Raw genomic sequence first — 24,976 nt, forward strand, 5'->3', positions numbered from 1 at the left:
ATAAAGTTTAACCAAATCGTAAGCACCTTTTAAAACAGAGCTTCTCTATTCGCTTTCATCACCAAACCCTCAATAACTAATGAGAACAATCTCAAAACCCTTTGTTTCTAATGAAACAAAAATGGCTCAAAACAATGGAAAACAGACATATTCGGAACATGGAAAAACAAAAAGTTATTGAAATGTCATTCTAAAAAGAATCTAACGTTTTTATACAGCAACATTTAAAAAACAACTCACTTTATGGTCTTTGACTTTTTTTACTCTCCCTTGTATTGTCTGATCGAAATGTGGTTCTTTGCGGGTGAGTTAACTGATCAGATCGTTTTCAGGATTGATGACGTTATGACATTTATTTTTGATGCATAGAAGGAATGAAAATTGGTTATTGCACCTCCGTGAACACCAGTCTTGCAGCCCGCCGTGCAACCACTTGTAATCGAAAAGCTCTGTTTCAAAAAGATCACCCGATATTGACCGATTGCATATTCAAATAGAATTCAGAACAATTTTCAAAACCTTTTTATTTGGCATGCATAATTTAGAGGGCAGTGATTGTGATAGTGCTCTGACTTCTACTTGTCAGTGGACAGGCTGAATAAGTGAGAAAACGGTTACGACAATCATACACCGCATTCACGCCTCCACTTCCTGTGAGTAGATTGTTTGACCTGTCAAGCCTGTTCAACAGATGGATACTGAATGTGACCGTGACCGAAAGAATACAAGGGCGATTGAAAACTATTAGATAGATGCAATTACATATCATGAATAACTAGCAGCATTGTGTTTAAGAGAGAGAATGAAGTCATTTACTAACAACTTGCATTTCAACAGATTTACTGGATTTTAAAGCTGTAGAACGACGTCAAACTCGATTTTGTATTACCGCTGCCTAGATCAGAATCATGCTGAACCTTTGAGATAAAATAGGCATGTGTTGGCTTATATGAGAAAATAGAGACACTCCGACTGAAAAAAAAACAATAAAGACATATTGACTTACATGATATGGAGGAACGCTGACTTTAGTGAGAAAGTAAGATGGCGCTGAGTTTGAAGTGAAAGTAGAAACGTGCTGAATTTAAAGAGAAAGTAGAAAGGAGCTGAGTATAAAGAGAAAGTAGAAAGGTGCCGAGTATAAAGAGAAAGTCCAAAGGTGCGAGTTTAAAGAAAAAATAGAAAAATGTGACTTTGAAAAGAAAGTAGAAAAGTGCGAGTTTAAAGAGAAAGTAGAAAAGTGTGAGTATAAAGAGAAAGTAGAAAGGTGCTGAGTTTAAAGAGAAAGTAGAGAGGTGCTGAGTTTAAAGAGAAAGTAAAAAGGTGCAGGTTTGAATGAGAGAAAAGAGACACGCTGACTCTTATGATATAGAGACATGCTAACTTATATGAAAACAGACATGCTCTGACTTGACTGAGAAAAGAGACACGCTGACTCTTATGATATAGAGACATGCTAACTTATATGAAAACAGACATGCTCTGACTTGACTGAGAAAAGAGACACGCTGACTCTTATGATATAGAGACATGCTAACTTATATGAAAACAGACATGCTCTGACTTGACTGAGAAAAGAGAGACATACTGAACTACGTGAGAACCAAGTGCCATGCTGACTTAATAAAAATGGAAGCATAAGGATTTACATGGGAAGTATAAGGATTTACATGGGAAGTATAAGGATTTACATGAGAAGTATAAGGATTTACATGAGAAGTATAAGGATTTACATGGGAAGTATAAGGGATGCAGGTACTTTTGGTCAAATACAATGAAACTATATAATAAGTCTTGGAAACCAGTCTTTCTGTTTAGCCATTTTTGCAACTGTAGTTATTAATGCACATGTAATTATTACTTCGGGCATACTATTGACACACTATGTGATTACACATATCTGGGCAACTCATAAGAAGCAAGCTTTTTCATAGGAGTGATGTCAGGAAGTGTTTTAATTTCCTGGTCTATGTTCTCCTCGCTATTAATTAAATCTGCCTACAATTCAGAAGCCCATCACTAGGGACTGCTCTCTCTCTTTACTAAGCAACATTATTGTGTGTCTCCTCCCTCTCTCTCTTTCTCCCTCTCTCTCTCACCTTCTCGCTCTCTCCCTCTTTCTCCCTCTCCTTCTCTCTCTCTCTCTCTTTCTCTCTCTTTCTCCCTCTCCTTCTCTCTCCCTCTCTCTCTCCCTCTCTCTCACTCCCTCTCTCTCCCTCCCTCTCCTTCTCTCTCCCTCTCTCTCTCCCTCTCTTTCCCTCTCTCTCCCTCTCTCTCCCTCTCTCTCTCTTTCTCCCTCTCTCTCTCCTTCCTTCTTGCTCTCGCTCTCTCTCTCCCTCTCCCTATCTCCTTCTCTCTCCCCTCTCTTCGCCTATTTCCCTCTCTCTCCCTCTCTCTCCCCCTATCTCCCTCTCCCTCCCTCGCTCTCCTTCTCTCTCCCTCTCTCTCCCTCTCTCTCCCTCCCTCTCACTCCCTCTCTCTCCTTCTCTCCTTTTCTCTCTCTCTCTCTCTCTCTCTCTCTCTCTCTCTCTCTCTCTCTCTCTCTCTCTCGCTCATCCTCTCCCTTTCTCCCTTCATCTCTCCCTTCTTCTCTCCCTTCTTCTCTCCCTTCTTCTCTCCCTTCTTCTCTCCCTTCTTCTCTCCCTTCTTCTCTCCCTTCTTTTCTCCCTTCTTCTCTCCCTTCTTCTATCTTTCTCTCTCCCTCCAAATACCCTTGACTTTAAGCAATTTATAGGTTCAATTAAATATAAAATAGAAAATTTGGTACTTGATTATATGTAACTAAGAGCATGTATTTAAATATTCTATCTCTACTTTTATCAACAGGGCCATATAGTAGAAGTGCTGACTTTCTGTGATATCTTTTGAAACTACCTGCCACAACCTGCCAACTCCAGACCTTGACACAACGTGCCAACTCTAGACTTTGACACAACCTGCCAACTCCAGACTTTGACACAACCTGCCAACTTCAAATTTGCTTTTTATTGCACTTCTTCATACATTAATCTATAATTAACTAAAAATTTCTGTTGAAAGATTTCAAACGTAATAAAAAACACAAAAAATTACATGTTTTTACTGACAGTGTTCGTTTTAACTTTGATCTTTTGAACAGGTAGCTTGTTCTTAACTTTTTGATGCCAAAACATGCTTGTACACTTTTATACGAATTTTTTATTGCTTATAAAGTATTTTATTACATTTTGTACCATCCTCAAGAAAACACCAAACTCGAATGAAATCAAATTATTCTTTACATTTTAATTTTTAAATTAAATCCTAACTTTTTGATTTTTAAAAAGTACAGATTTTTCAATTTTTACCTGATTATTTGAAAAAAATAAATGGATAGTGCTAATATTAGTATACACAGGAGTTTGTATTATACCTACACGGTCTTAGTAAATGGAGGTCATACGATTTAACAAGGAACAGGCTAGACACTAATCCCACGAGGCTACGTGATTTGACCTGCCCCAGTTAGTCAAACATCAAGAACAAGATAGGGCTTTTTTGTACTGTGTTCTGCTATAAGATACCTACAATTAGCATTGATTATGTAACAGTTTTCAAATTGGACGATACTGACTGGAGAAAACCAGATTACAGCGGTGGTGCGGTGATGATTTTATGAAAGGAATGAAGTGACATATGGCTCTTGTCATCAGAATTCTAGTAAACAATAGAAACATCAGATTAAATCTGATGAGCAATATAGAAACATTCATCAGCATTTCTTCTATGTATGGACTTCTAATAACTTTACACTTGTCTAATCTTCTTGTGGTTTTTGACGTAAACGCCATACTGACATAATTGTCTGTTGATCTAGAAAAGATTTTTACAAATATTTTTATTTATAATGAATAATGTCTTCAAAGTTTCATGTAAGCTTTTCAATTTACAAACAAGCCAACCTAAATTATCTGCATTTTATTGATTCAGAGAAGCCTTTATGAACTTTTTAACTATAATAAAAACATGGCAACTTGAAGCTGTTGAGGAAAGAACAGAACTGCAATGAAGTTGGTATTCCTTGACAAACTATTATGTTACTAATCGCTTTTTCAAGTTTTCGCATTGCTATATATATTAATTGCACTTAACTTTAGTGGGAACTTGATTTTCCAACTCAGAAGCAATAGCTTTTCATGATGAAAAAAGTGATAATAATAATAATAGTAATAATAATAGTAATAATAATAATCAGAGGCTTTAATAATAAAACACCATGAGTGTTCTTTTTCTCAAACCTTTTCCTCCAAAGTTAGAAAATATGAATTCTGCAGCACACATGCAAAGTCGACTGAGAGAAGCAATTTAACTGAGGGCCAAATAGCTTTCTCACCGCAGCGCAAGTCCTTGATTCAGTTGCAATCAATGTGTTCTCAAAAGTGAACATTCATAGATAATTGGTCTTCTAAATACAACCCAAATATTTTGAGACAAATACCAAAACTGCCAAAATAAAACTGAAATTATGCTGTTTTTTTTCTTAATAGCTTGAGAGCAAATCCATATGGTTTAAATTTACGAATTTTAAAAAATTAGCTTCAGAATGATCTGACAACGTGTGAGCTAACATAACTGATGCTGTAAGTTCCCATAGACCAATCTAGTCCAAGGCTTCTCAAATAGGGGTGCTCCTAGCCATAAGGGATGCGATCTGTCAATGGTAATCAGTCATGAGGACAAAAAAGTGCATTTGTCACAGCAACTTGCCTCTGACAATCTAGATTTTTATCCTGTCATTGTATAAAAATAGCCATCAATCTTAAAAATGACCTGCATATTTCATGTTCCACAAAGAACCACATTTTGATCAGGTAATGGCGGAACAGAAACAAGAAAAAGTCACAGATCATAAAATTATTTTTAAGGGTTGCTTCTGTGTGAAAGCATTAGCCTCTTCATAAAGTGACATTCCAATAATATACTGTTTTAATATATTCCTAATATGTCTGTTTTTCATTGTTTTGAGCCTTGTTTCATTCAGAACGAGGAGGTGTGAGATCCCCCTCTCAGTGATGGGGATGGGTGATAAAAACGAATAGAGAAGTGCTGATCTAGGCTAGTAACGAAACTTCAGTAAATAAAGGGCAAAACATGAATAGCTGTAACAAGCAAAGATGTGTCTTCAGATATATTGAGCAGTTCCGAGACCAAAAATCTTGATAAATCTGTGAAGGGGCAATTATTGCAAAAAATATCTACAGTAGAGAAACCGTGAAAGCCCATATTGATAAATAAAAATAACATAGACGAATAACTTAAAAAACAGCGTACTGCACTCAACTGCACAATTCGTGTCCCACAGTATTTACAACTACTTTAAATTTTTCGACTAGGAATACAGCAAAGAATTTGGAACAATAGAAAACTCAAATGAAACGCAAGAAGCGCTTTGGTTGAGTAAAAGCCTGACTAATGTCAACAAACAGAAACAAATAATATCAAAGATTGGAGGCAAAACATTAATTTGGTGAGCAAACAATACGCTAAGCCGAACAAAGATAGGGTGCTGGGCTCTTGCGTTCCTACAAGTGAAACGATGAATAGCAATCAGAGAAACAATAAACAAATGAAGCATTTTTAAATGACGTAGGAAATCAAATACTAGATGGCAAACTGATGCGGGAACGAGATTCAACAGGGAAAACTATATTTGATCGTAAATGTTACAACAAACTTTCCACAATTGCATAATACTCCTCTCCTTTGCCATTTTGAAATCTAACATCATACATGTTTGTGTCAGTCTGAGGGTTGTGGGTAAAATATATGAGACCGTCTGTTAAAGATATCGGATATTTCATTTGCGGTCGAACCCAGTCATATAGTCGCTTGGCCATCGCTTCATCCGTTAGCTTCTTAGTCAAAGGCGTGATAGGCAAATCTCCATCATAAAGGTTTTTATTTTTGTAATAAAGTTTATAGGTGCTTCTACTAGAGCCCGTATGCAAATGTTCAAAGTTGTCTTCCTCAGTTCGTACTGTCAACTGTAGTCGTTTTAGCATTCTATTCATTATATCAACATCTTCTGCTCCCCACCGATAGCCCCATCTGCAACAATAGCAGGTAACGTCAAAGAAGATTTAGCTTGGAAGCATAAGAGCTACGGTACATTTATAATAATATGCTGTGAGAGTGGTGTTTCTGTGACACCTGTCTGCCCAAGAATGGCAATACATTTTCATGATGGATCTAAACATTTTTTTTATACAGGTCCTATTAGAGCTCAGTAGTCGTCATTTTTTTTAGCAAATCGTAAAACCAATGGACGTTAGACAGCTTTTCATAACAGACTTGAGAGAAATATTGACTAATCCAATCTCATATTCTAAAACAGAAGCTCTTGCAGTAACAAAATCGATCAATGATTATCTCTAAAACAATAAAAAAAAACTTGACAGAATCAGTAACATATTAATAGTAAAACTCCTATGGCGTGATAGCTTCAAGACACTTGTTAGTAGTTGTCATTACAGTTATGTAGTCATGACACTGCTAGAGCTTTCTCATAGAATGTGGTGAAGCATGTGGTACGATCATACATGTATATTGAAAACTAACTATCACACCTAGTTTAAGACTGGGCTCTATACAACGGTGTAGGTGAGTTAGCTAAAGGCTGGTTCACACTATATCATCGTATCTCTACGTTGATGCCACAATACTTTGGTGATCGTCGATGATAACGATGTTCACACTTCTAAACCCCACCATGCTTGCATCAGCAAATACTTTGTGATGTAGTGTTATAATTTTTCTTTTCAATTTTTTGCGAAGAAACCGCTTTGTTCTCACACGCTTGAGTCAAATACTAGTCCTGCAGTGACTATCATAAACAAAAATAAATCGCGCTATCAGCGACCGAAAATTATTTTTACCAAAATGGTTCATGTTTGGAAGGCAGTCGTCAACGCTCGGAAAAATATTGGGAAAGTTTGACAAATGCAAACTTTCCCGATGTATCTGCGTTGCTTTGTCGATGGCATCTGTTTATGGTTTACATAATCGATGATGAAAGAAAAACGCCGTCATACGACGATATAGTGTGAGCCTTTAAGGAGCCGGATATGGAGTGACGCACAAGTATTATATTGCACCATAAAACCTTACGCCGGTTAGTCACTTTTAACTAGGGCTTGCATTGTTGGAAGCATTCATTCTGATACTAATTCAAAAGAACATTGTTTTTATGTCATGATAGCCAATAGTTAAACAATATGATTAACCCGAGGGATTCAAATTGTTCATTCATAATCCATGGCCATTACGTCAAACGCAATTCTACTCCGTTTGTTAACAAAGGGAAACTAGTATGAGAGCGATTAGTAATAAACATACGTTTTCGTAACTATGCAATGGTTAGCTGCTGTCCCGTGAGAGAAACAATATGCAAAATTTTACCTAACACATACGATTGCTTTGCAACTTTTTACACACTTGCTATTACAAATATATTCACACAAACTAAAACATTTGATGAAGATGAATCTCTAACATGTGCCTTATTAGCTAGTTGTACATTTAATAACTAATAACTTTTTTTAACAAATTATTTACAAGAGCATCTATTTTATTGGCTTTAATAATCAATGAAATTTGCTAAAACTGCTGCGAGTCAGCATTTTGCAAAGCTCAAATTTATGCCACGTAAAAAGGCTCCCTGGCAAAAGTCCAATGCAAAACATTTTACATATACATAGTTATGTAATTCTTTGTTTGCCAGTTTAACTTTTGTCTAATGCTTGCTAACTGGCTCCAACTTTTATCCCAAAATGTTACTTCTAAAATAAAGACTGGACTGATATTAAAATGCGATTTGATAGCGTTAAAACTAGCAATATAAAGAGATAGTCACCTTGTATCCCAGCCTCCAATGGCATCATAATCATCAAAGCAAGCTCCAATCATACCATACCTAAAACAAAGATAGACATACTTAAGATGCTCAGCTATGCTCATGAAGTTACTAGCTTCTAAGTTCTGTTTGAAAAGACTAACGTTTCTCATATTGTTAAAAGTGCTAGTCATGCGATAAACTGGGACCCAATACTAAAAATGCTATATGACATCGATAGCAAGTGTGTGATTAACTTTCTTCAAGCCTTCACTTTGTTTTATGAAATCATGCCTTTTCATACAGACAAACTAATCTTGACTAACTTTCACCAAAGGGATTTTTGCATATGAATTATAAAAAGGTATTATTTGAGGCCCTATGCATTTTTATAGAGGCTTTTTTTAAAAGGGCAAAAACAAGACACATCACCTGAAGCTGGCATTAAACCGCCAACCTTTTTACCCATGTCTTAAAAGCAGCCACTACATTACCATTGACAATTCTTTCATCACAATGGAATACTGTAGTGACAACATGGGTTTTACCGTATTTCTAGAAAAATGTGCAAGCTAACCAGGCACCCAGGAGTTTCACTATCTTATATTCATTCCCAAGGGCTAGTCTGAGATATTATAAAATGCACCCTTTCCACTGACTTACACATTAAACAAAACTACCCCTTGTCACTTCATCACCACAGAGTAACTGCCCTGAATGAATACCTCTTTTCAGTGTGTGGAACTCAATGAGACAAGTTTGGCCTCCTGCACCAAGCTAAAATCTACTGCACCAAGCTAAAAAATCATACCCTTTTTTATGAAAACACTCTAGAGTAACTGGCCGCCAAAAAAAACCTAAAACATGCTTTTTTGTCGAGCTTTTGGGGATGAAAGGTGAGCGTGAAACTTAAGTGACCAGACGAAAACCAGGGCATGCATGAAGTAGAGCTTTAGGCATTTCCTAATGAATGGAATGCAAACAGTCTGAAGAAGGATTAGGAGCAAGAAATGAGTGGCCATAGGTAACTGAGGAGCATCTACACATTAGACTTTAAAGGATGATCCTAGATCAAGCAAAAATGGGTGAGTTTAAACTTGGAAAACAAAGAAAGAGTTACGTAAATGATTGTCAAGCTCATGCCACTCATATGGTCTATCAACATCTAATTACATAATGCTCAAGAAGAAACTTAAATATGTATATATTTTAGCCAACATCAATGCTCGCTGCCTTCTCACATCAAGTGCTCTCGTCTGTATTACGTTACCTAATTATCTCCAACTGCAAACTGACACTTCTTAAAGCCTTTTTCATCCATTTAGCAACAAATTCTGCAAGTCAGCTGTTCACCTGAATGACTGTTCAAATGATCCGAGTTCGATTAAAGCTAAATTTCCTTTGTATTAATCAATCAAAAGCAATTTTCTTGATATGCCCTAATAATAAGTTATTTTTATTTGTGTTTATTATTGTGTTACTCGCTCTTAAAACTAATTTTTTTGAAAACAGTTAAATTTAATAAAGTAAACTAGCAGAGAGATGAGAATACACTGGCTGACTGAAGCAAAACTTTTTAAAAGAGTTCATCGGTTTAAAAGCTGATCTATATAAATTGATCTATACAAACTAAAGCCATATAACAGCCTACCTACATATATAAAAACTTACCTATATAAAATCTAAGTGGTAGAAAAGATGACAATTGCAAAAACTTCCTTAAATAAAGAAGTTGACCTATACAAAACCAAAGATAGAATGAAACTAGTGGACACGTTGCTCTAGAATTCAGAATTTTTTAGTGGCCAGCTTAAAGTATATAACCATATCAAAAGTCTGAAACTCCTTCAATGTAATAGTGATAACAAGAAAGTCTGTTCAATTTAAACTTCTCCAAAGCTCAATGAATCAAATTTACTGTCATGCAATCGGACTCTACATGTATAAAAGTGTTGTCAGAAGTTGAATGACTTTGAATGCATAAGCACTCTAAATTTCTGCTATTAAACTGTGCGTCTTTTGTTGTTCATGATCCGTCTATTCTAAAGAAGCGATGTTTATCTCTTTCTATCGTCTGTTGAAAGGTTTCAATGGTATTTTCACTGTTCGCTTGTAGCATGTAATAAACCATAACATAGTAAACAACTCTCGGGTTGTAAGCCCACAAAAATTTGTCGTCCAATCAAACGAAACTTTGCAAAAGGTTAAAATTTTCAATGTAAGCTTTTGGTAACTTGGTCTTGTATGTTGGAATTCAAATAACTTTGTGTTGAAGTAAATTATAAATTGCTTGTGCCTTACTCCCTAATGTTTAGCCACATTCCCCATATTCACAGCCATAATTTTAACTCTTTGTGCAGCTATCATAATTAAACAGTTTATTAAAATTATGCTAAATGTAAAACATCATTGGCTGACATACAGCCAGTAATAATTTCCTATAAAACATTGAGGAGGAAAAATCGGCACGCACGCCAATCTGTGTAACCGCTAATGCATCAGCATGAAGCCATTCGTTTAACGTCGCAGACATCACCCTGTGTTAGTCTCTTTTTAAAGACAGCCAAAAATAGTCTTCGTAGAATTACATGTTTGCAGAGAACATCCCCAATAAACAAAAAAAATTGGACAATCACTCTTGACGGCGAGTTTTATGATCGCATCTGTTGATGTGCTCCAAACCTTAAGCCTATAACTGAGCTTGAGAGGAGTTGGTCAAAAATTGAGAGTAAAAAAAACTCAAGAACACAGACAAGCCCCTATTTATGACTTCCATAAAAATGTTTGAAAATTAACACTTTCTCGCAGCAAGAATTGATTTGAATTGAATTTGATTTTACCCCTGATATAATTACTCAGCTATGCCGATCAAAGTTTACCAAAGCAGGTTAAGTGAAAGTGAAGCAGCTGAAAAAAAATTGAATGTCGAAAGATTGAAAAAGGTAAGAAAATTTACAAGTTAAATTTTTACTAGTGAAAGTTACAGTAGAATAAGGTGGGCTGCAAATCTCTATCAAGATCTTTATCTCCGCAGCGCCACATCGCCATGCCTAATTTTCCATTTGTATGTCTCTAAGGTGAAGTGAAAATAAAATAAATTTTTATTAACTATTTTTGCTAGGTAATAATGTTACATCTTTCTATAATACCGTTGTTTTATTGTTATGAGCAATTATCTGCAGTATTTATGAAAGAGTTATCGGAGGTAAATGTAATTTGGATTGAGTTAAATGAAAATTACTGAATTCTAACAAGAATGCTTGATTCAACATACAACAGTTTCAACATAAGAAGCCAATGGAATGTTCAAGTGACTTTTCATGCAAGGATTTGATTGTATTAAGAGGAAATACAACAAGAAACTTACCCTGTGATTACCCAATAGCCTCCTGGGTCTTTATGCTTGTAGCAGACTGGAGCATATGACGACACTCCGCATCGTACATGGGAACGAATTATGTCGCTAAAGTTGTTGGGAATGATAATACTGGTGTCAATTGAAAAGCCGATGGCATCTTCTTGTCCTCGTTCAGACGCAATTTGTTTGGCATAGTCAAAACCTCTCTTCAAACCAATCGATCGGCTGAATGGACCACCTAAATAAAGGTATTTAATATCGACTGACGCCTTACGTTCCGCATAGTCGTACTTTTCATCATCCTTACCCATGTCGACTATGACAAATGTCACATGTTGTCGATTTGTTTGATTGTTAACGAGGTCCAATAGTCTGTCCATATGAATTGGATCGTTACTGACAGCTGTTACAAAGTAAACGTGTCGTTTGTCCAACTTTCCAAAATTTCGCAACGTCAAAAAGTCTTCTGCATCTGAACAAGAACGATTAAGATGATGAAAGTCAAAGGAAAGTACTTGGTTCTTATTTGGAAATGACGAATGTCGATCGTAGTCGACATCTAATTTGCCTCCGAGCCAATAGGTACATCTACAAAAAAATAGGAAGTAAAGTATATGAGGTCAAAAAAACTTTATTGAGTATATGACATTTTAAAATTTAATAACACCACTTGCTAACAAAATTCTCAAAATAGTACGGCAAGTGAGTCAAAACAAAATGCCTTGAAATTTATCATGGAATTTTTTTTAATCATTTAGACACAAAAGTTGCAAACTAAGACAAGTAAAACATGGAAGTTAATCAAAAAAAGACCATCGAGAATTATAACGGTTATGACATTTATAGTTCCAAGTTCTTTGACACTTCATACTCCAGCTCTGTGAGCGATGCACATGTTTACTTTAAACAACCCTTATAGCAGAGCGCAAGTGCTCCTTAAGCCTGGTTCCCATATTGATGGCGAAACCCCGGCGGCAATCCTGCGCAGAGAAACGCTTGTGACGCTTGGCAGCTTCTGTTCACATAAAGCTGCACTGCTAATAACCGCATAAAAAGGTTTGCTCGCCATGCTGTTGCGATAATGGCAACATTCACCTCTATAGTGCATTTTGGGAAGGTTTTGCCTGCGGCTCTTCGCAAAATTTGAACAGCGCTAAACTCTTGCGTCGACCGCCGGCAACTACCGGTGGTACTCGGCGGTACCCGGCATGTAAGTTCACATTTCGCCGCTGATAGCCTGCGGTGCTGTCGCCGGTGCTTTGCGGCGTATATGGGAACCAGAGCTTTACTCACAGTCTGACAACGTAAGCACCACTGTACTGTCCCTTAATGTAGAGAAAGTACATTACACTTTCTTATAAAACAGTGAACAAAATCCAACAAAAAACATAACAAAGCATTTTCTCCGAGATCAAACAAATGCCCTTGACGGAGGCGCCCACTTTTCTGGGTGGGGTGGGTGTGCCCCACTATTTGAGAGGCATCATCACATAGTAAGGTAAGGTTTACATTGTTGCTAGACATTTTCCTTTCTTCAAGTATCTTAAAAGAAGAGTTGATGTCGGAGCAAAAAATTCCAGCAACAAAATTCGCATTTACTCCGAGCGAAGATCGATTGGCGTGAATTGATCTCGGAGAATTAACTAGTCACGATGAATCCGGATTTAGTGGTGTGTGAGCTCGGCGTTTGCTGTCAATAGTTAACCGTGTTAAAACACCTAAGAGGTGGATATATCTTATTTTCTAATACTTGAGTAATAACCTTAGCATACTATGTAAACATCAATCATCATGTCTGTTGATTAATTGACACAAAGAAGGAACATAGACTAAACCCAGGGTAAATCGAAACTTCAGTTTCGACGTTATTTCTGACGATTTTATAAAGCTTGTCATTTTTTTAATCCTAAAAGAAATCTTAGCAGGCAAACTATGTACTAAAGATGATCTTGCACAGAAATTTGGTATATTTCATCAGAATGTGTCGGTATTTTTCTATCATTTGCGATTGTTGCTGATGTTTGAGGTGATCTGATTGCCAGATTGTTTCAAGATTAAAATCAACAACGCTTCATTACGGTTAAAATGATCAGATCAAGCGACAGTGCAATGATGACAACCATGGTTGGAAAGAGACCAACAGAATAGAGACGAATAGCGCTGCATATTTGAACGCAATAACCGATATCAACTATAGCGATAGCAACTGATAGCAGCATTTTTCAAGTAACTTTTTCTGAGGATTTTAATGGTCTTCAAGTTTTGTCGATTTTAATCATGAAACATCCTGGCAATCAGATCATCTCAAGCAGCAAAAACAACCACAAATGAAAGAAAAATATCGATACTTTCTGATAAAATATACTAAACTCAGTGGAAGTTTCTCTTTAGGCTAAAAACTGGTAACAAAAGCAACAGCAGACTTACTTGTTCAATCGTTTGTAGACGATATATGTTTTGCGACTTTTGGGTACGATCCTCAAATTGTACCATCCCGGGTTGTTGTCGTTATGGTGATCGAGGATAGCCTAAAAAATTATTACAGGTTATAAGAACGTTTGTTATTTATGGTAACAAAAGCGCGCTTCACTGATTTGACAACACTTTCACTACAAATAAGTCAGACGCGTGGGTTTAACTAGTACGAGCTACTAACTACTATACAGTAATTATGGACAATTGAAAAAACTAATACGCTCTACGATATTGTCTTTCTAACAAAATTTCATTTTAGAAAACTGTATACACAATGTTAAACTTTTACTTTTAATGAAAATCGTGTTTCTTAATCAACAACTAGGCACCAGGAAAAACGATAGCAAAAGGCTCACCTTTTTTGTGTCATCCATAATAGTAAACTAACCTTGAAAGCTTCTTTTGCTTAATTTGTTTAAATGAATTAAATGTTTTAGAAAAGCTAAAGGGGTGAGCAAAACATCAAATTCTATTGAGGTCAATTCAGTGTAGTCAAATAGCGTAACAAATGACCACAAATATAAATTTGTAATTCAGCGCATAAATTTGCATAGCAACATATGAAGATGAGCCAAATAAAAGCCAAACTGCTTGCCAAAAAGTTTATCAATCTTTTAAAAGCGTGGAAAGTTTTGGGTTGGGCACAAAATAATGATGATTAGTGTTTACGACCGAACGACTCAAAAGCCACGACTGTCGGCTACCGCCCACTCACACTTAATACCCGCTGAAGGAGTTTTGACCGAGCTTGTGATATGCTAGGGCTTTGTGTTTAGGTATAAGTCAAGACTGTAGGAGCAATCCCTCGGCAATCGAGTACAATGTTTGCTTAGCTTACTGCAAGCAGACGATGTGCGGATTTTTAAGAGCCATTGTTACACAATTATTGGCTCTGTGATCTTGGATGGGCATGTCTGAGTCCGGTGGCAAAGAAGCCTCGACGATTGGAGACCAGGGACGATTGGAGACTTGCCCGGTTGCAAAGAGCAACTTAAGGTTGGATGTTATTCTTATCACCGCCACCGGTCTTTTGGGGAATCGAACCCCAAATTGGTGTTTGCACGTCGTTTTTTATCTTTATATTTACTAACACTTAAAAACATAATTTTAGACAGACAGGATTTGTACCTAGTACATATGAAAAGGATGGCAGAGCTGAACTCCATGTTTGGCCAATATTGACTATTAAACAATATTTTTACCTCCACAAACAAAAATTTTCGAGTTCTCGCTAATGAAAAAACAATAAATCGAACAGAAAATAGAATAAGTAGAAAGCAAAGAAGTGGCATTTTCAATTGATGTATTTGTTAACAGTAGATTTATGTAAAATTCAGTTGCCGAGATGCATTTCACATGGTTATGGTAACTATGAAATTAAATTAATTGTAGATAATATTGAGGCGCGAAATTAAACACTTAACATATACATGTATGTATTTTGTCGGGTGTTCACAAACTATTAAACTAAATCAAGTTGTTTATACTCAGAGACACCTGCACACACCTGCTCAAAGTATGATCTGAAGGGATTCGTGGCGTTGACAACAACCCTCTGTACAGGTGCGATATCTGGTCTTCCTGTTGCTTTATCCAATGAGATGGTTTTGCCGGTTTCGTCGTACAATGTCCTGATCCCCCATTTTGCAAAGACATATGAGGTAAGATTCAACCAGCGCTCGCCTCTCACCTTGAGGTAATTTTCCATCAGCTCAGGAGTGACCTTATCTTGACATATCTGCAGAATTCAACAATTTGTTATTCTAAAGCCTAAAGATGAACCTGTACAAAAACTTAGTAGGTTTTATCAGAAAGTATCAGTATTTTTCTAACATTTGTGATTTTTTTTTAATGTTTGAGGTGATCCGACTTCTAGAGTGTTTCAAGATTCAAATTTTTTATATTTCAGATCAAGCGGAAGTACACTTATGACGTCTATATTTGCAGAGACTGACAGACTAGAGTCCGTAATGCTACAACTAAAAAAACAGCAACAATAGCCCACTAATGACGTCACTTCGCACATATTTTTCTTCTGCGCATTGTAATCGCGATCAAGTTTTGACGATTTTAACCTTGAAACATTTTGGTAGTCAGATCGCCTCAAACATCAAAAAACAATGGCAACTGGTAGAAAAATATTGACACTTTTATGAATAATGCTAAAATTTTGGGTGCGTTTATCTTCGAAATGAGAATATTCGGAAAACTGACCAGAAAGAGACATGAGTAACTAACTTGTGACCAGTTAAAGAACAAACACTAAATCACCTTCTACTTCTATCGCGATGATATTGTGAGTTAACCATGACTTCCTAACATTTTCCCTCCTGGCAATGTCAAGCTACCAATAAAATCTAATGCAAGAAATCATGGTAGTCTCTTAGATCAGAATGCAGCTCAAGTCATAGCATAAACATCTATGTAAAGCTGTATAACAAAAACCACAAATTCAGTTTTGTTTAGCATTTAAGTTGACTGACTGAAATGCACTCGTTCATTTAAAATACAATAACAAGCTACCAAGAATTTTGAGAAGTCGTTAGAGATCTATTTTAACAAAATTCCTCAATGCTAGGTTAAACAGCACTAAAGGTCAAAGGTCACTAGCACCAGCTGAGGAGTACGAAATAATTTTCACTAATACACTGGCAGTCTAAAGTGCCGCAAAAAATCGGCAAAGAAAAACAATATCTACAATTGTTGCCTACAAGCTTGCCTGGTGGATAAGCCAAATGCAGGAGTTCAAATCCTTTGTAAAGAAAATATTTTTCTCAACCTTCAATGGACGAAAGTAAACCTTGTCATTGTCAAGGCAAGTATGCTCACTGAGAGATTGTCATGTGTAACAAGTATGTGCAAAGTTATTCTATAATTCTGCAGAGCGGACAAGTAGTGCAGTGGTTAGTGCTTTGGTCTATCAAGCAGAATGTTCAGGTTCAATTCCAGAGAAGCGCAATCTTTTGACACTGACACATCTCTTATTATAGCAATGATTATTTAATATTTAATATTAATTATATTAATTATTAATATTTAATATCATGATTGACTACGCCAACATAAGTTGTTAATAAATATTACATACACAAATCTGCGTTTTCTGCAGTCGCAAGGTGCTTTAAGGTCTCTGTACAAAAGTACCTAATGTATGACACTTTAGAATCGTAAGATAAGTTGTCAAATTGCATCTCGTTAGTTACATGAATGCTTATGGTCTTCAGGCCAAGCAGAACAGAGCTGTGCATACCGTCGACTGCTATTATAAGATTCTTCTAGATCCGAACCTCACTGCTCTTACCTCGTTTCTTGACCTAATTACTTCAATTTAAGTATTTTATACTTTTTCATATTTCTCATTCAATTTCTGCTAATAGCTCATCAGATATCTAAACCATAATATCCTACCTTTTTGTTATGTAGCACTTTGATATCTGTACATGTGACGAGACGAAGGTTGTTCATTTTAGAGTTGAAGAGGAAATCATAGTGGTCATTGTTTTTCAGCGTGTCGTCCCAGTGCACATTGTGTAGTGTTTCGGTCTTTGTAATGAAAAACTGTTGCATCAGATCGGACCTAGCAACGAGCAGCCATGTTTTAAAGTCATTGACTAACACCAACAATTTCCGAGATTATGTGTATAAGCAAAGGTCATGTCAGACGCCTACACATTTAAACACCGACTCAAAAACACGTCAGGTAAAAGCATTAAAATAATGCTATTGTTTTGTTTATGAATGCGTAAACACTAGTATAAAACATTTATATACAGAATGCCTTGACTTTACTGACAATAAACTCCCCGATTACACACAAATAGCCTAATACAATGGTTACGCATTGCAACAGTTAGTAGTCAAAAACTATGTTTAGTGGAAGCAAGAAACAAACAGGAAATTTCCTTAACTACAAAAACAAAACACATGAGCTCCCCTGTGAGTTGTACTAGTTCTGATATGAGTTTACTAGTTAATACAGAAATTGATTGGTTGTTTAACAAAAACATCTATCTGCAATAACTAAGCGTGTTTCAGTTATTCTTTCTGGCACTTTTAATGCTGGTCATCCTTAGGCAGACTGACAGAGTACCTGTCAGAGTATGTCTCAAAGAGGTAATTTATACCAAACTCGTCATTGGTACATTTAAGTAGACATATACAAGGTTAATATAGCTTTCCATAACTATTGGCAACTACGCCCAATAGAGAGTTTGTCGTACAATGTAAAGTTAGGTAGATACATCCAAGTTTAAACTAAAACTTTGTGCTAAAAATTATTTTGTGTGTTTAAATTCTTTACGAAGAAGGTTGTTTTTAGAGCTTGATGACTGTAGACCTATATCAAAACTGTTTACTTAGTGCTATAGGGTCCCAAGCATTAGTGTGTGGCAACCTCTGAAGATGATTGAGTACGGTGTCTGCTTAGCTTATCGCAAGCCGAGGCTGTGCATGTTTTAAGGGCATTGCAGCACCAACAATGTCTCCGCCACCTTGAATATACGCATCAGAGTCCAGTAGCAAGAAAACCTTGATGACAGTTGCGAAGAGCATTTTAAGTTTGGATGTCACTTTTGTCAATACCAGGAGCCTTTTTGGAAACTCAACTCGAACCTGCTGTTTGCAGGTTCTAGAAGGCTGTTTGTCTAGAAGGCCTGACCTTACCTGATGTTTGCAGGTAAGGTCAAGCCTTTTAGACTACACTAGCTCTTTTACACATCGTAATAAAAAGGAGGATCTAATATATAAAAAGTGAGCAGATGTCAAAACGGCTGGCATTTTTTAATTTGGGCATTACCTGTATATGCATGTGCATACAGTACTAGCTAAATACATTTCAAGCAAATCGTTTTGTACATTAGACTTAACGGTCTAGAAAACCTGACCAGCAAACTACAGGTTGGGGCGCATTCCTTAAACTGGTGGTAACAAAAATGGCATCCAACCTTAAATTGCTTTTTGCTACTGGGTATGTCTCCAGTTGTCAAGGTTCCCTTACTACTGGACTCAGACATGTCAAGTCAAGACCACAGAGCCGATGTTTGGGTAACAATAAAAACATACACAGCCTCTGCTTGCAGTAAGCTAAGCAGACATACTCTATCTTTGAGGAATTGATCACACACATATATCCTCCTAATAGCCACAATCAAGGCGAAAGATGTCTAAAAGGACCAGCTAAGGTTGAAATTAACGTTACTTTCTGCTTGCATAACACAATGTTGAATAATATAACATCTACAAGCTCACCTGTGACACGTGGGCACCTTTTCATCTGGGTAAAAAGTCATGTTAGGATAGACAGTCAGATCACCCTCTTTGCCCATATGTATCATCCCTACGAAGTTATCATGGACTGATAATAAATCATCACAACTGCATCAACTATGACAGTAATCTACTCTCGGCAAACTGAGATGAGCCATTAAAAATCATGCAGTCATTTGAGAGTTAGTATTTCTAGGTGAATTACTCTAACTGCGCTGCAGCATAGCAGCAAACTCCCACAGCTTGAGCATTGTGACGATGAATACGCACTGCCGGTAGACATACGCACTGCCTGCCGGTAGACAGTAATAAAGCTGCTCACACCTTGTCTGGGAGACAAAAGTTTAACAATACTGAGTAACATCCATCAATACGGCTCTCGGTGAAGACTGAATGTGGTAAATGCTCTTAAAACACAAAAGCAGTCTGTGATGATGTGTGAGGATTGGCTAGCTTTTTGTCTCACAGTTATTCAATCGTCTCGTCCGTGTTGTCTACCGGGTAGTTGGAGTTAGTTCTGTTTACAACTTAAATGCATCTATGCGAGCTGGTCTTGCAAGGAGCGTTGAGTGAAAACTGATTCCAGTAAGTTTAGTAAACTATAGCAATGCAGACAATAGTTAGGGCGAGAGCATTATGATATCTTACATATTATTTTACTTTTATTGTTTGCTTGAATACTTGACTGTACTAAATATGTAAATCATTTGACCACTTCGAAGAACCGTGGATGGCTTCAAAATACCCTTGACTATATGTTTGTCTCTTTTGTCACTGAGCGCAAGAAGGCCGAGCCAGCTCTTTCCAAAGCATGTTAGGCAGATGCATACATCAGGATACATATACCAGAACACATATCGAAATGAAACAAAGTTATGATAATAAGTGGTCTTAAAACAGCACAAAAGTTGCGCCAGCATTGTGTCACTTCTAATTGGTGTAGCTTTTGGAGTAGTGGGAATTTCTGTCATTGTTTTGGAATGCAGTTTTTGGGTTAAACAATTCTCACACTGCAGCCATTTTCAGCATGCTAAGTGTTGAAATTTTCAAGAGCCATGGGCCACTTATACAGCTGCAGTCACACCCATAGAATCAGCAATGATGTAATGAAATTTGAGTCTTGCCGCTACTATAATAGTAAAGTGAGTGGTTTTACAGCTAATCAAAGTAATAGGTAAGCAACTACAAAGCTTGTTTGACAGCACTTGTGAGTCTTGTGAGCTAAATGCCGAAGGATATTTTGACACACCTAAACAAGTGCTCTGATCGAAAAGTTTACGCAGGTTTAAATATCGTTAAAATTTTTCATCCCAAGTGGAAATATAAAATTATCTTCCATACCTTTGCTTCGCTCACAGTGACCGTAGTCACACCGAAGAGGAGCTATCGCGTGTGCCTCGGTGGCTATTAGATGCTCAGCCATCATAAGTAGAAGATCCTGCTGTCCGATGGTATAGTCATCATCTGACATGATCATGTACTGGTAACCTACAAGTATTATAGAATAGTATGACAAAACATTAACCAAGCAGTAAAACTATAATAAAAACGAACATTTGGATATAGGTAGCAAACGTTGAGAACTTAAGTTACAAAATAATCAGCAAACCTCAAAATAGGAAACGAATTTCTATTGTTTGATGAATTTGGGTTATCAGAAAGGTTCAGAGACTTAAAAACAAAACAACCAGTATATTGCCAGTATGAGCAGTCTCTCAAAGATCAAATATGTCAGCTTACGGTAAGCTAGGATACTTTATTTTCGAGAGATACCGCAGTCTGAAGTTTTGCTAGCAATATGTTTAACTAGCAAGTGTTTTTTAAAAGAATTGTTGCACAACAATGTCTCTGTGGTCTTTGCAGGACATGTCCGAACCCAGCCGCAAGGAAGGTTTGATGACCGGAGACATGCCTAGTAACAGAGAGTAATTTAAGATTGGCTGTCATTTTGGTCACCAGCAGTGACCTATTTTGGGAATTGAACCCTAAGTGGTTGTTTGCAGGTCAGGCGCTCTAGACCACAAGGCCACGGTTGCTCTCTATCTTAAAACTTATGTTAAAAGATAAGGGTTAACTCTGAAAGCTTATGTTGGTTACATATTAAGGCTGAATTCTTATCAGACCGGCTAAAAAACTTGAAAGCAAGATATGAGGCGTTCTTAGAGACACCAAAAACTCCAGCTAGTACAATTTGGTATACCTCAAAAGATAAAATGTGCTCTAGTTAATAATGGATGAATCATCGCTCAAAAGAATGTAATGATTTGCAAAGACACTGGTGAATCAGTTATTGATCCCTTGAGATAGCCTTTGATTGAAAAAGCGGTAACAGAACAAACCCTTAGACAGCACCGGCACCACTTAGTGTGTAACTAACTCATTATAGGAGTAAATATGCCAATAGCATCAATGTGATAGGTAAACAGAAAAGGCCCCTTGTTCCCCTCTTTCGGTTTTGTTAAACAGAATACTGCAAGTTAGGTGCCAGCTTCAAGACTTGACATTTGAATGCCAGTATTAGATTTCTAGATTTTTAGAAAATAAATTAATAAGTGGAGACAAAATTTCTAAAACAAATATTGACCCTTTCATATGCCTTACATGTTTCTTTGCTATTTCATTTAATACCACTTGCGTTCATACAATAACAGTTAGATGCGAGTTATTTTAAACCTCACCTAACTTGTAGATATGCTCGACAAGCCGATTTCTGCCGTAGCCAACTCCGGAATCTACAGGAAGCCTTATGTATGTTACGTTGAAGTGTTCTGTTAAGTTTTTGCTTACAGTGTCTTGGAACGAATCGTCTGCGACAAAAATTGGGATGTCGGGATAGTTTTGTTTAAATGACGCGACGGTCAGTAAGAGACACTCCGCTCGATTGAAGGTTTTTATTGCAACTGCCGTCCTCTGTAGAATCTCATTGGGTGTAATGTAAGCGCCATCTTTCAATGGTGGCATGGTGTTCGGTGGTGATTTTCCATATACTGCTATCATGTTTTGTTGATTGGAGATTTTGGGTGGTGCCTTAAGAATGTGCATTCCTCTGCCAACCGATCCAGGTTTTATGGCTGATATTCTAGTTGTAGGCTGTTCGCTACGAACTGTAGTAGTTTGTCGCACTAATTGTTTGGCAGGCTCAAGCTCACGTTCAGCCATAATCCTTTTGTGAACATTTATTGGTCGAGCTGTCGTGGTAGTAGAACGTTTTTGTTTAGGAGCGATCTCCTCATGAAGGGGTATTTTGACTGGAAACGTCTTGTATGAACTGGGTTCTATATACTGGCGTAATTTTCTAGAGTCTAAGAAGTTTGTTTGTACAACAGGAAGACCATCTGTGTTGGGCTGCTGTTGCAATAAAAGCAAAATGTTCATAGAAAGTAACACTGTCACTCCCAGTAAGAAGAAGGGAACCTTTCGCGACAAACTGCAACATAAAAACAAGTACAAGTTACTCCAAGCGTGTAAACTAAAACTGAACAACATGAAAAACTACGACTCTATATATACCATAAAACCTCTAATTGAACGCCATGGCACTCTATTTTCAAATAGAGTGATATGGCGTTCAATTGGAGGTTTTACGGTAGCTTTAAAATCCATGTTTTTATTACACTTATCAGCAAAATGGCTACAAAATAGGGTTTCCTTTTTTTACTAAATCTATAACTAGTAAAAGCATGTACACATGCTGTACACCAGTACAACATGTAGTTTACATTATACATATGTGAGCTAATACGAAAAAAACACGTGATCAGCAGAAGATACCATGACTTTACCTTTATCTTTGCAATCAATGTTATATTAGAGTTACTAATAAAATGACAAAAAGGTTTCCTTTTTGTCCCAAGCCTGTAATAGTCAGTTTATAAAAATTCATGATAAAAGCCCAATTATAGAAAAATACATATCAAGTTTGCAGAAATGAGTTGAGAAATATCACCAAAAGCTATGAACTCACTTGACTCTATCTCTCTGTATGAAGAAAAGATCACCAGCTCTTCTCGGTCTTCGAGACATTTGTTTGTTGAAAGTTGGCTGAAGCTAAATCGAATAAATGACTAAGAACGGACACTCTGAGGTCCGAATGTTACTAGTTAAGGGAAGAAGCTGAGTAATAAGAAACAATTACTAAAGCTTTACCTCTCCGCCCGACATATGAGCACTGAATGAAGTCACGCATTCCCTTCTATAGTCTATTGAATTTGTGCAACTTTGATTTGACCAATCAGGATGAACGATGGTTGTCGCTAGCACGCACTGGCTTAACGAATAGTCTCGGAGTGGCGTGAGTGAAGTCTATTACAACAAACCTCAAATAATCCGCTGCTTTGTGAAGAGCAAAATAGCAATAATTTGATGGTGAGAAACAGCAGCACGTGTGAGAAAATCTTTGACATAGATAATCTGTTGACCATCTGCTCCTAACTTATGATTTGAACATTTGACGCCATGAGACAACATCATCATCACACTGGCCTTAAAATAACACTTTTTTGATTTCTCACAAATTTTGAAATCCAAAATTAAGATACACATCATTCTACTATAAAATTGAAACTGGCTTGGAAACTAACTTAGTTTTTATTGTAGCGGACTAACAGACAGACAATGACAAATTCATTATATAAATGATGTGCTTGGCATGGGCTATCCACAGCAGCTAAATTTAACTTGCAGCTTTTTGTTTTGAAAAGCTCCGAGCTGTCCCACATCTCATTGGTTAACTCTGTTATTACAGGTTTACCAGAAATGATTTTTTATTGTAAGAATTTTCATTTTAATCTGTCATTGCAAGAATTTACTAGTAGTTCATGATAGAAATATGCCCACTCATTTCCCAACAAGCAACCCACATGATTCTCCATGATACATTTTGAAAAGAACATTCCATATAATCAATCATGCAATATTTTATAAAATGACGACCATGAAATATTGGTCTTGCTGTGTAGATGTCATTTCCTTTGATGAATTTGTTTTGGCATTGAAAACCGAGTTGACAATGGAACAGAACATCAATAAAACAATCTAGAATATGTTTATTACTAATAAATCTAAAAATATAAGTACAGTATAAGTCTTTAGTTTTGGCAGAGATTTTAGTTCTAGAAAAAATGACAAAGATTTAAAATTCATAAATTTGAGATCAGACAGATTTGACAGGAATGAGATGTGAAATATCCTCGACTGATGCATCCCGTGGGCTTAGGATATCCTAGGAGGAAAGATATTAATCGGAAAGTTTTGTCGAATGTGTAATCCGAGCAAATATATTATATATAACGGCCAATCTTCCAACAGCAGAAAACGGAAGCGTTGATTTTAGGACAAGAGATGTCAGGTTGTTGAGATTTTATTGTTAGACACAAATATAGTTGAGAGACGTTTAGAGTATAGAGTTGAGAGACGTTTAGAGTATAGAGTTGAGAGACGTTTAGAGTATAGAGTTGAGAGACGTTTAGAGTATAGAGTTGAGAGACGTTTAGAGTATAGAGTTGAGAGACGTTTAGTATATAGAGTTGAGAGACGTTTAGAGTATAGAGTTGAGAGACGTTTAGAGTATAGAGTTGAGAGACGGTTAGAGTATAGAGTTGAGAGACGTTTAGAGTATAGAGGTGATAGACGTTTAGAGTATAGAGTTGAGAGACATGCCTAATGACTAAAACTGCGCAACAAATAATCAAGTAACATTGACATAGTTTATTTATTGTGATGATGAGCTTGATACTAGATGCCTAGCAATTAATTCAAAATAGATCAAAAGAGATCAAGAGGCAGTTTTAGCTGTGACAGCAACAGAATTCTCATACAATAATTAAAAATGTGACCTCACTGAGGTTACTGAGGTCGCGGAGAAGCCGAAGCAAATATTTGTCAAACGTAAAAGCAGAAATCTTTTAAAATTTGCGGCTTCTTAAAAATTCACAATAATATTTTAACCAAAGTCGTAACCATGATGCTACTGTAAGGGTCAAAAACTGGTAAAGTTTGGAAAACTGCCAAAGATATTTGTGAAGTTTAAA

At 36.7% G+C, this 24,976-nt stretch overlaps 1 protein-coding gene across 1 annotated transcript; it reads right to left on the minus strand.

Moving 5' to 3' along the window:
* Nucleotides 1–5,131: 5,131 nt before the first annotated feature.
* LOC137408235 (uncharacterized) lies at nucleotides 5,132–23,100 on the minus strand. Its single transcript, XM_068094659.1, has 10 exons — nucleotides 22,912–23,100; nucleotides 21,626–22,374; nucleotides 20,289–20,435; nucleotides 18,930–19,017; nucleotides 17,091–17,259; nucleotides 15,190–15,420; nucleotides 13,635–13,735; nucleotides 11,217–11,795; nucleotides 7,871–7,930; nucleotides 5,132–6,066 (listed from the first exon to the last, which is right to left on the minus strand). The coding sequence occupies exons 1-10, from the start codon at nucleotides 22,968–22,970 to the stop codon at nucleotides 5,682–5,684; spliced, it is 2,568 nt and encodes an 855-aa protein (XP_067950760.1). The 5' UTR covers nucleotides 22,971–23,100; the 3' UTR covers nucleotides 5,132–5,681.
* Between the last annotated feature and the right edge of the window lie 1,876 nt (nucleotides 23,101–24,976).

Source organism: Watersipora subatra, chromosome 11 (genome assembly GCF_963576615.1).
Source record: "Watersipora subatra chromosome 11, tzWatSuba1.1, whole genome shotgun sequence".
In the NCBI taxonomy this organism is placed as follows: domain Eukaryota; kingdom Metazoa; phylum Bryozoa; class Gymnolaemata; order Cheilostomatida; family Watersiporidae; genus Watersipora; species Watersipora subatra.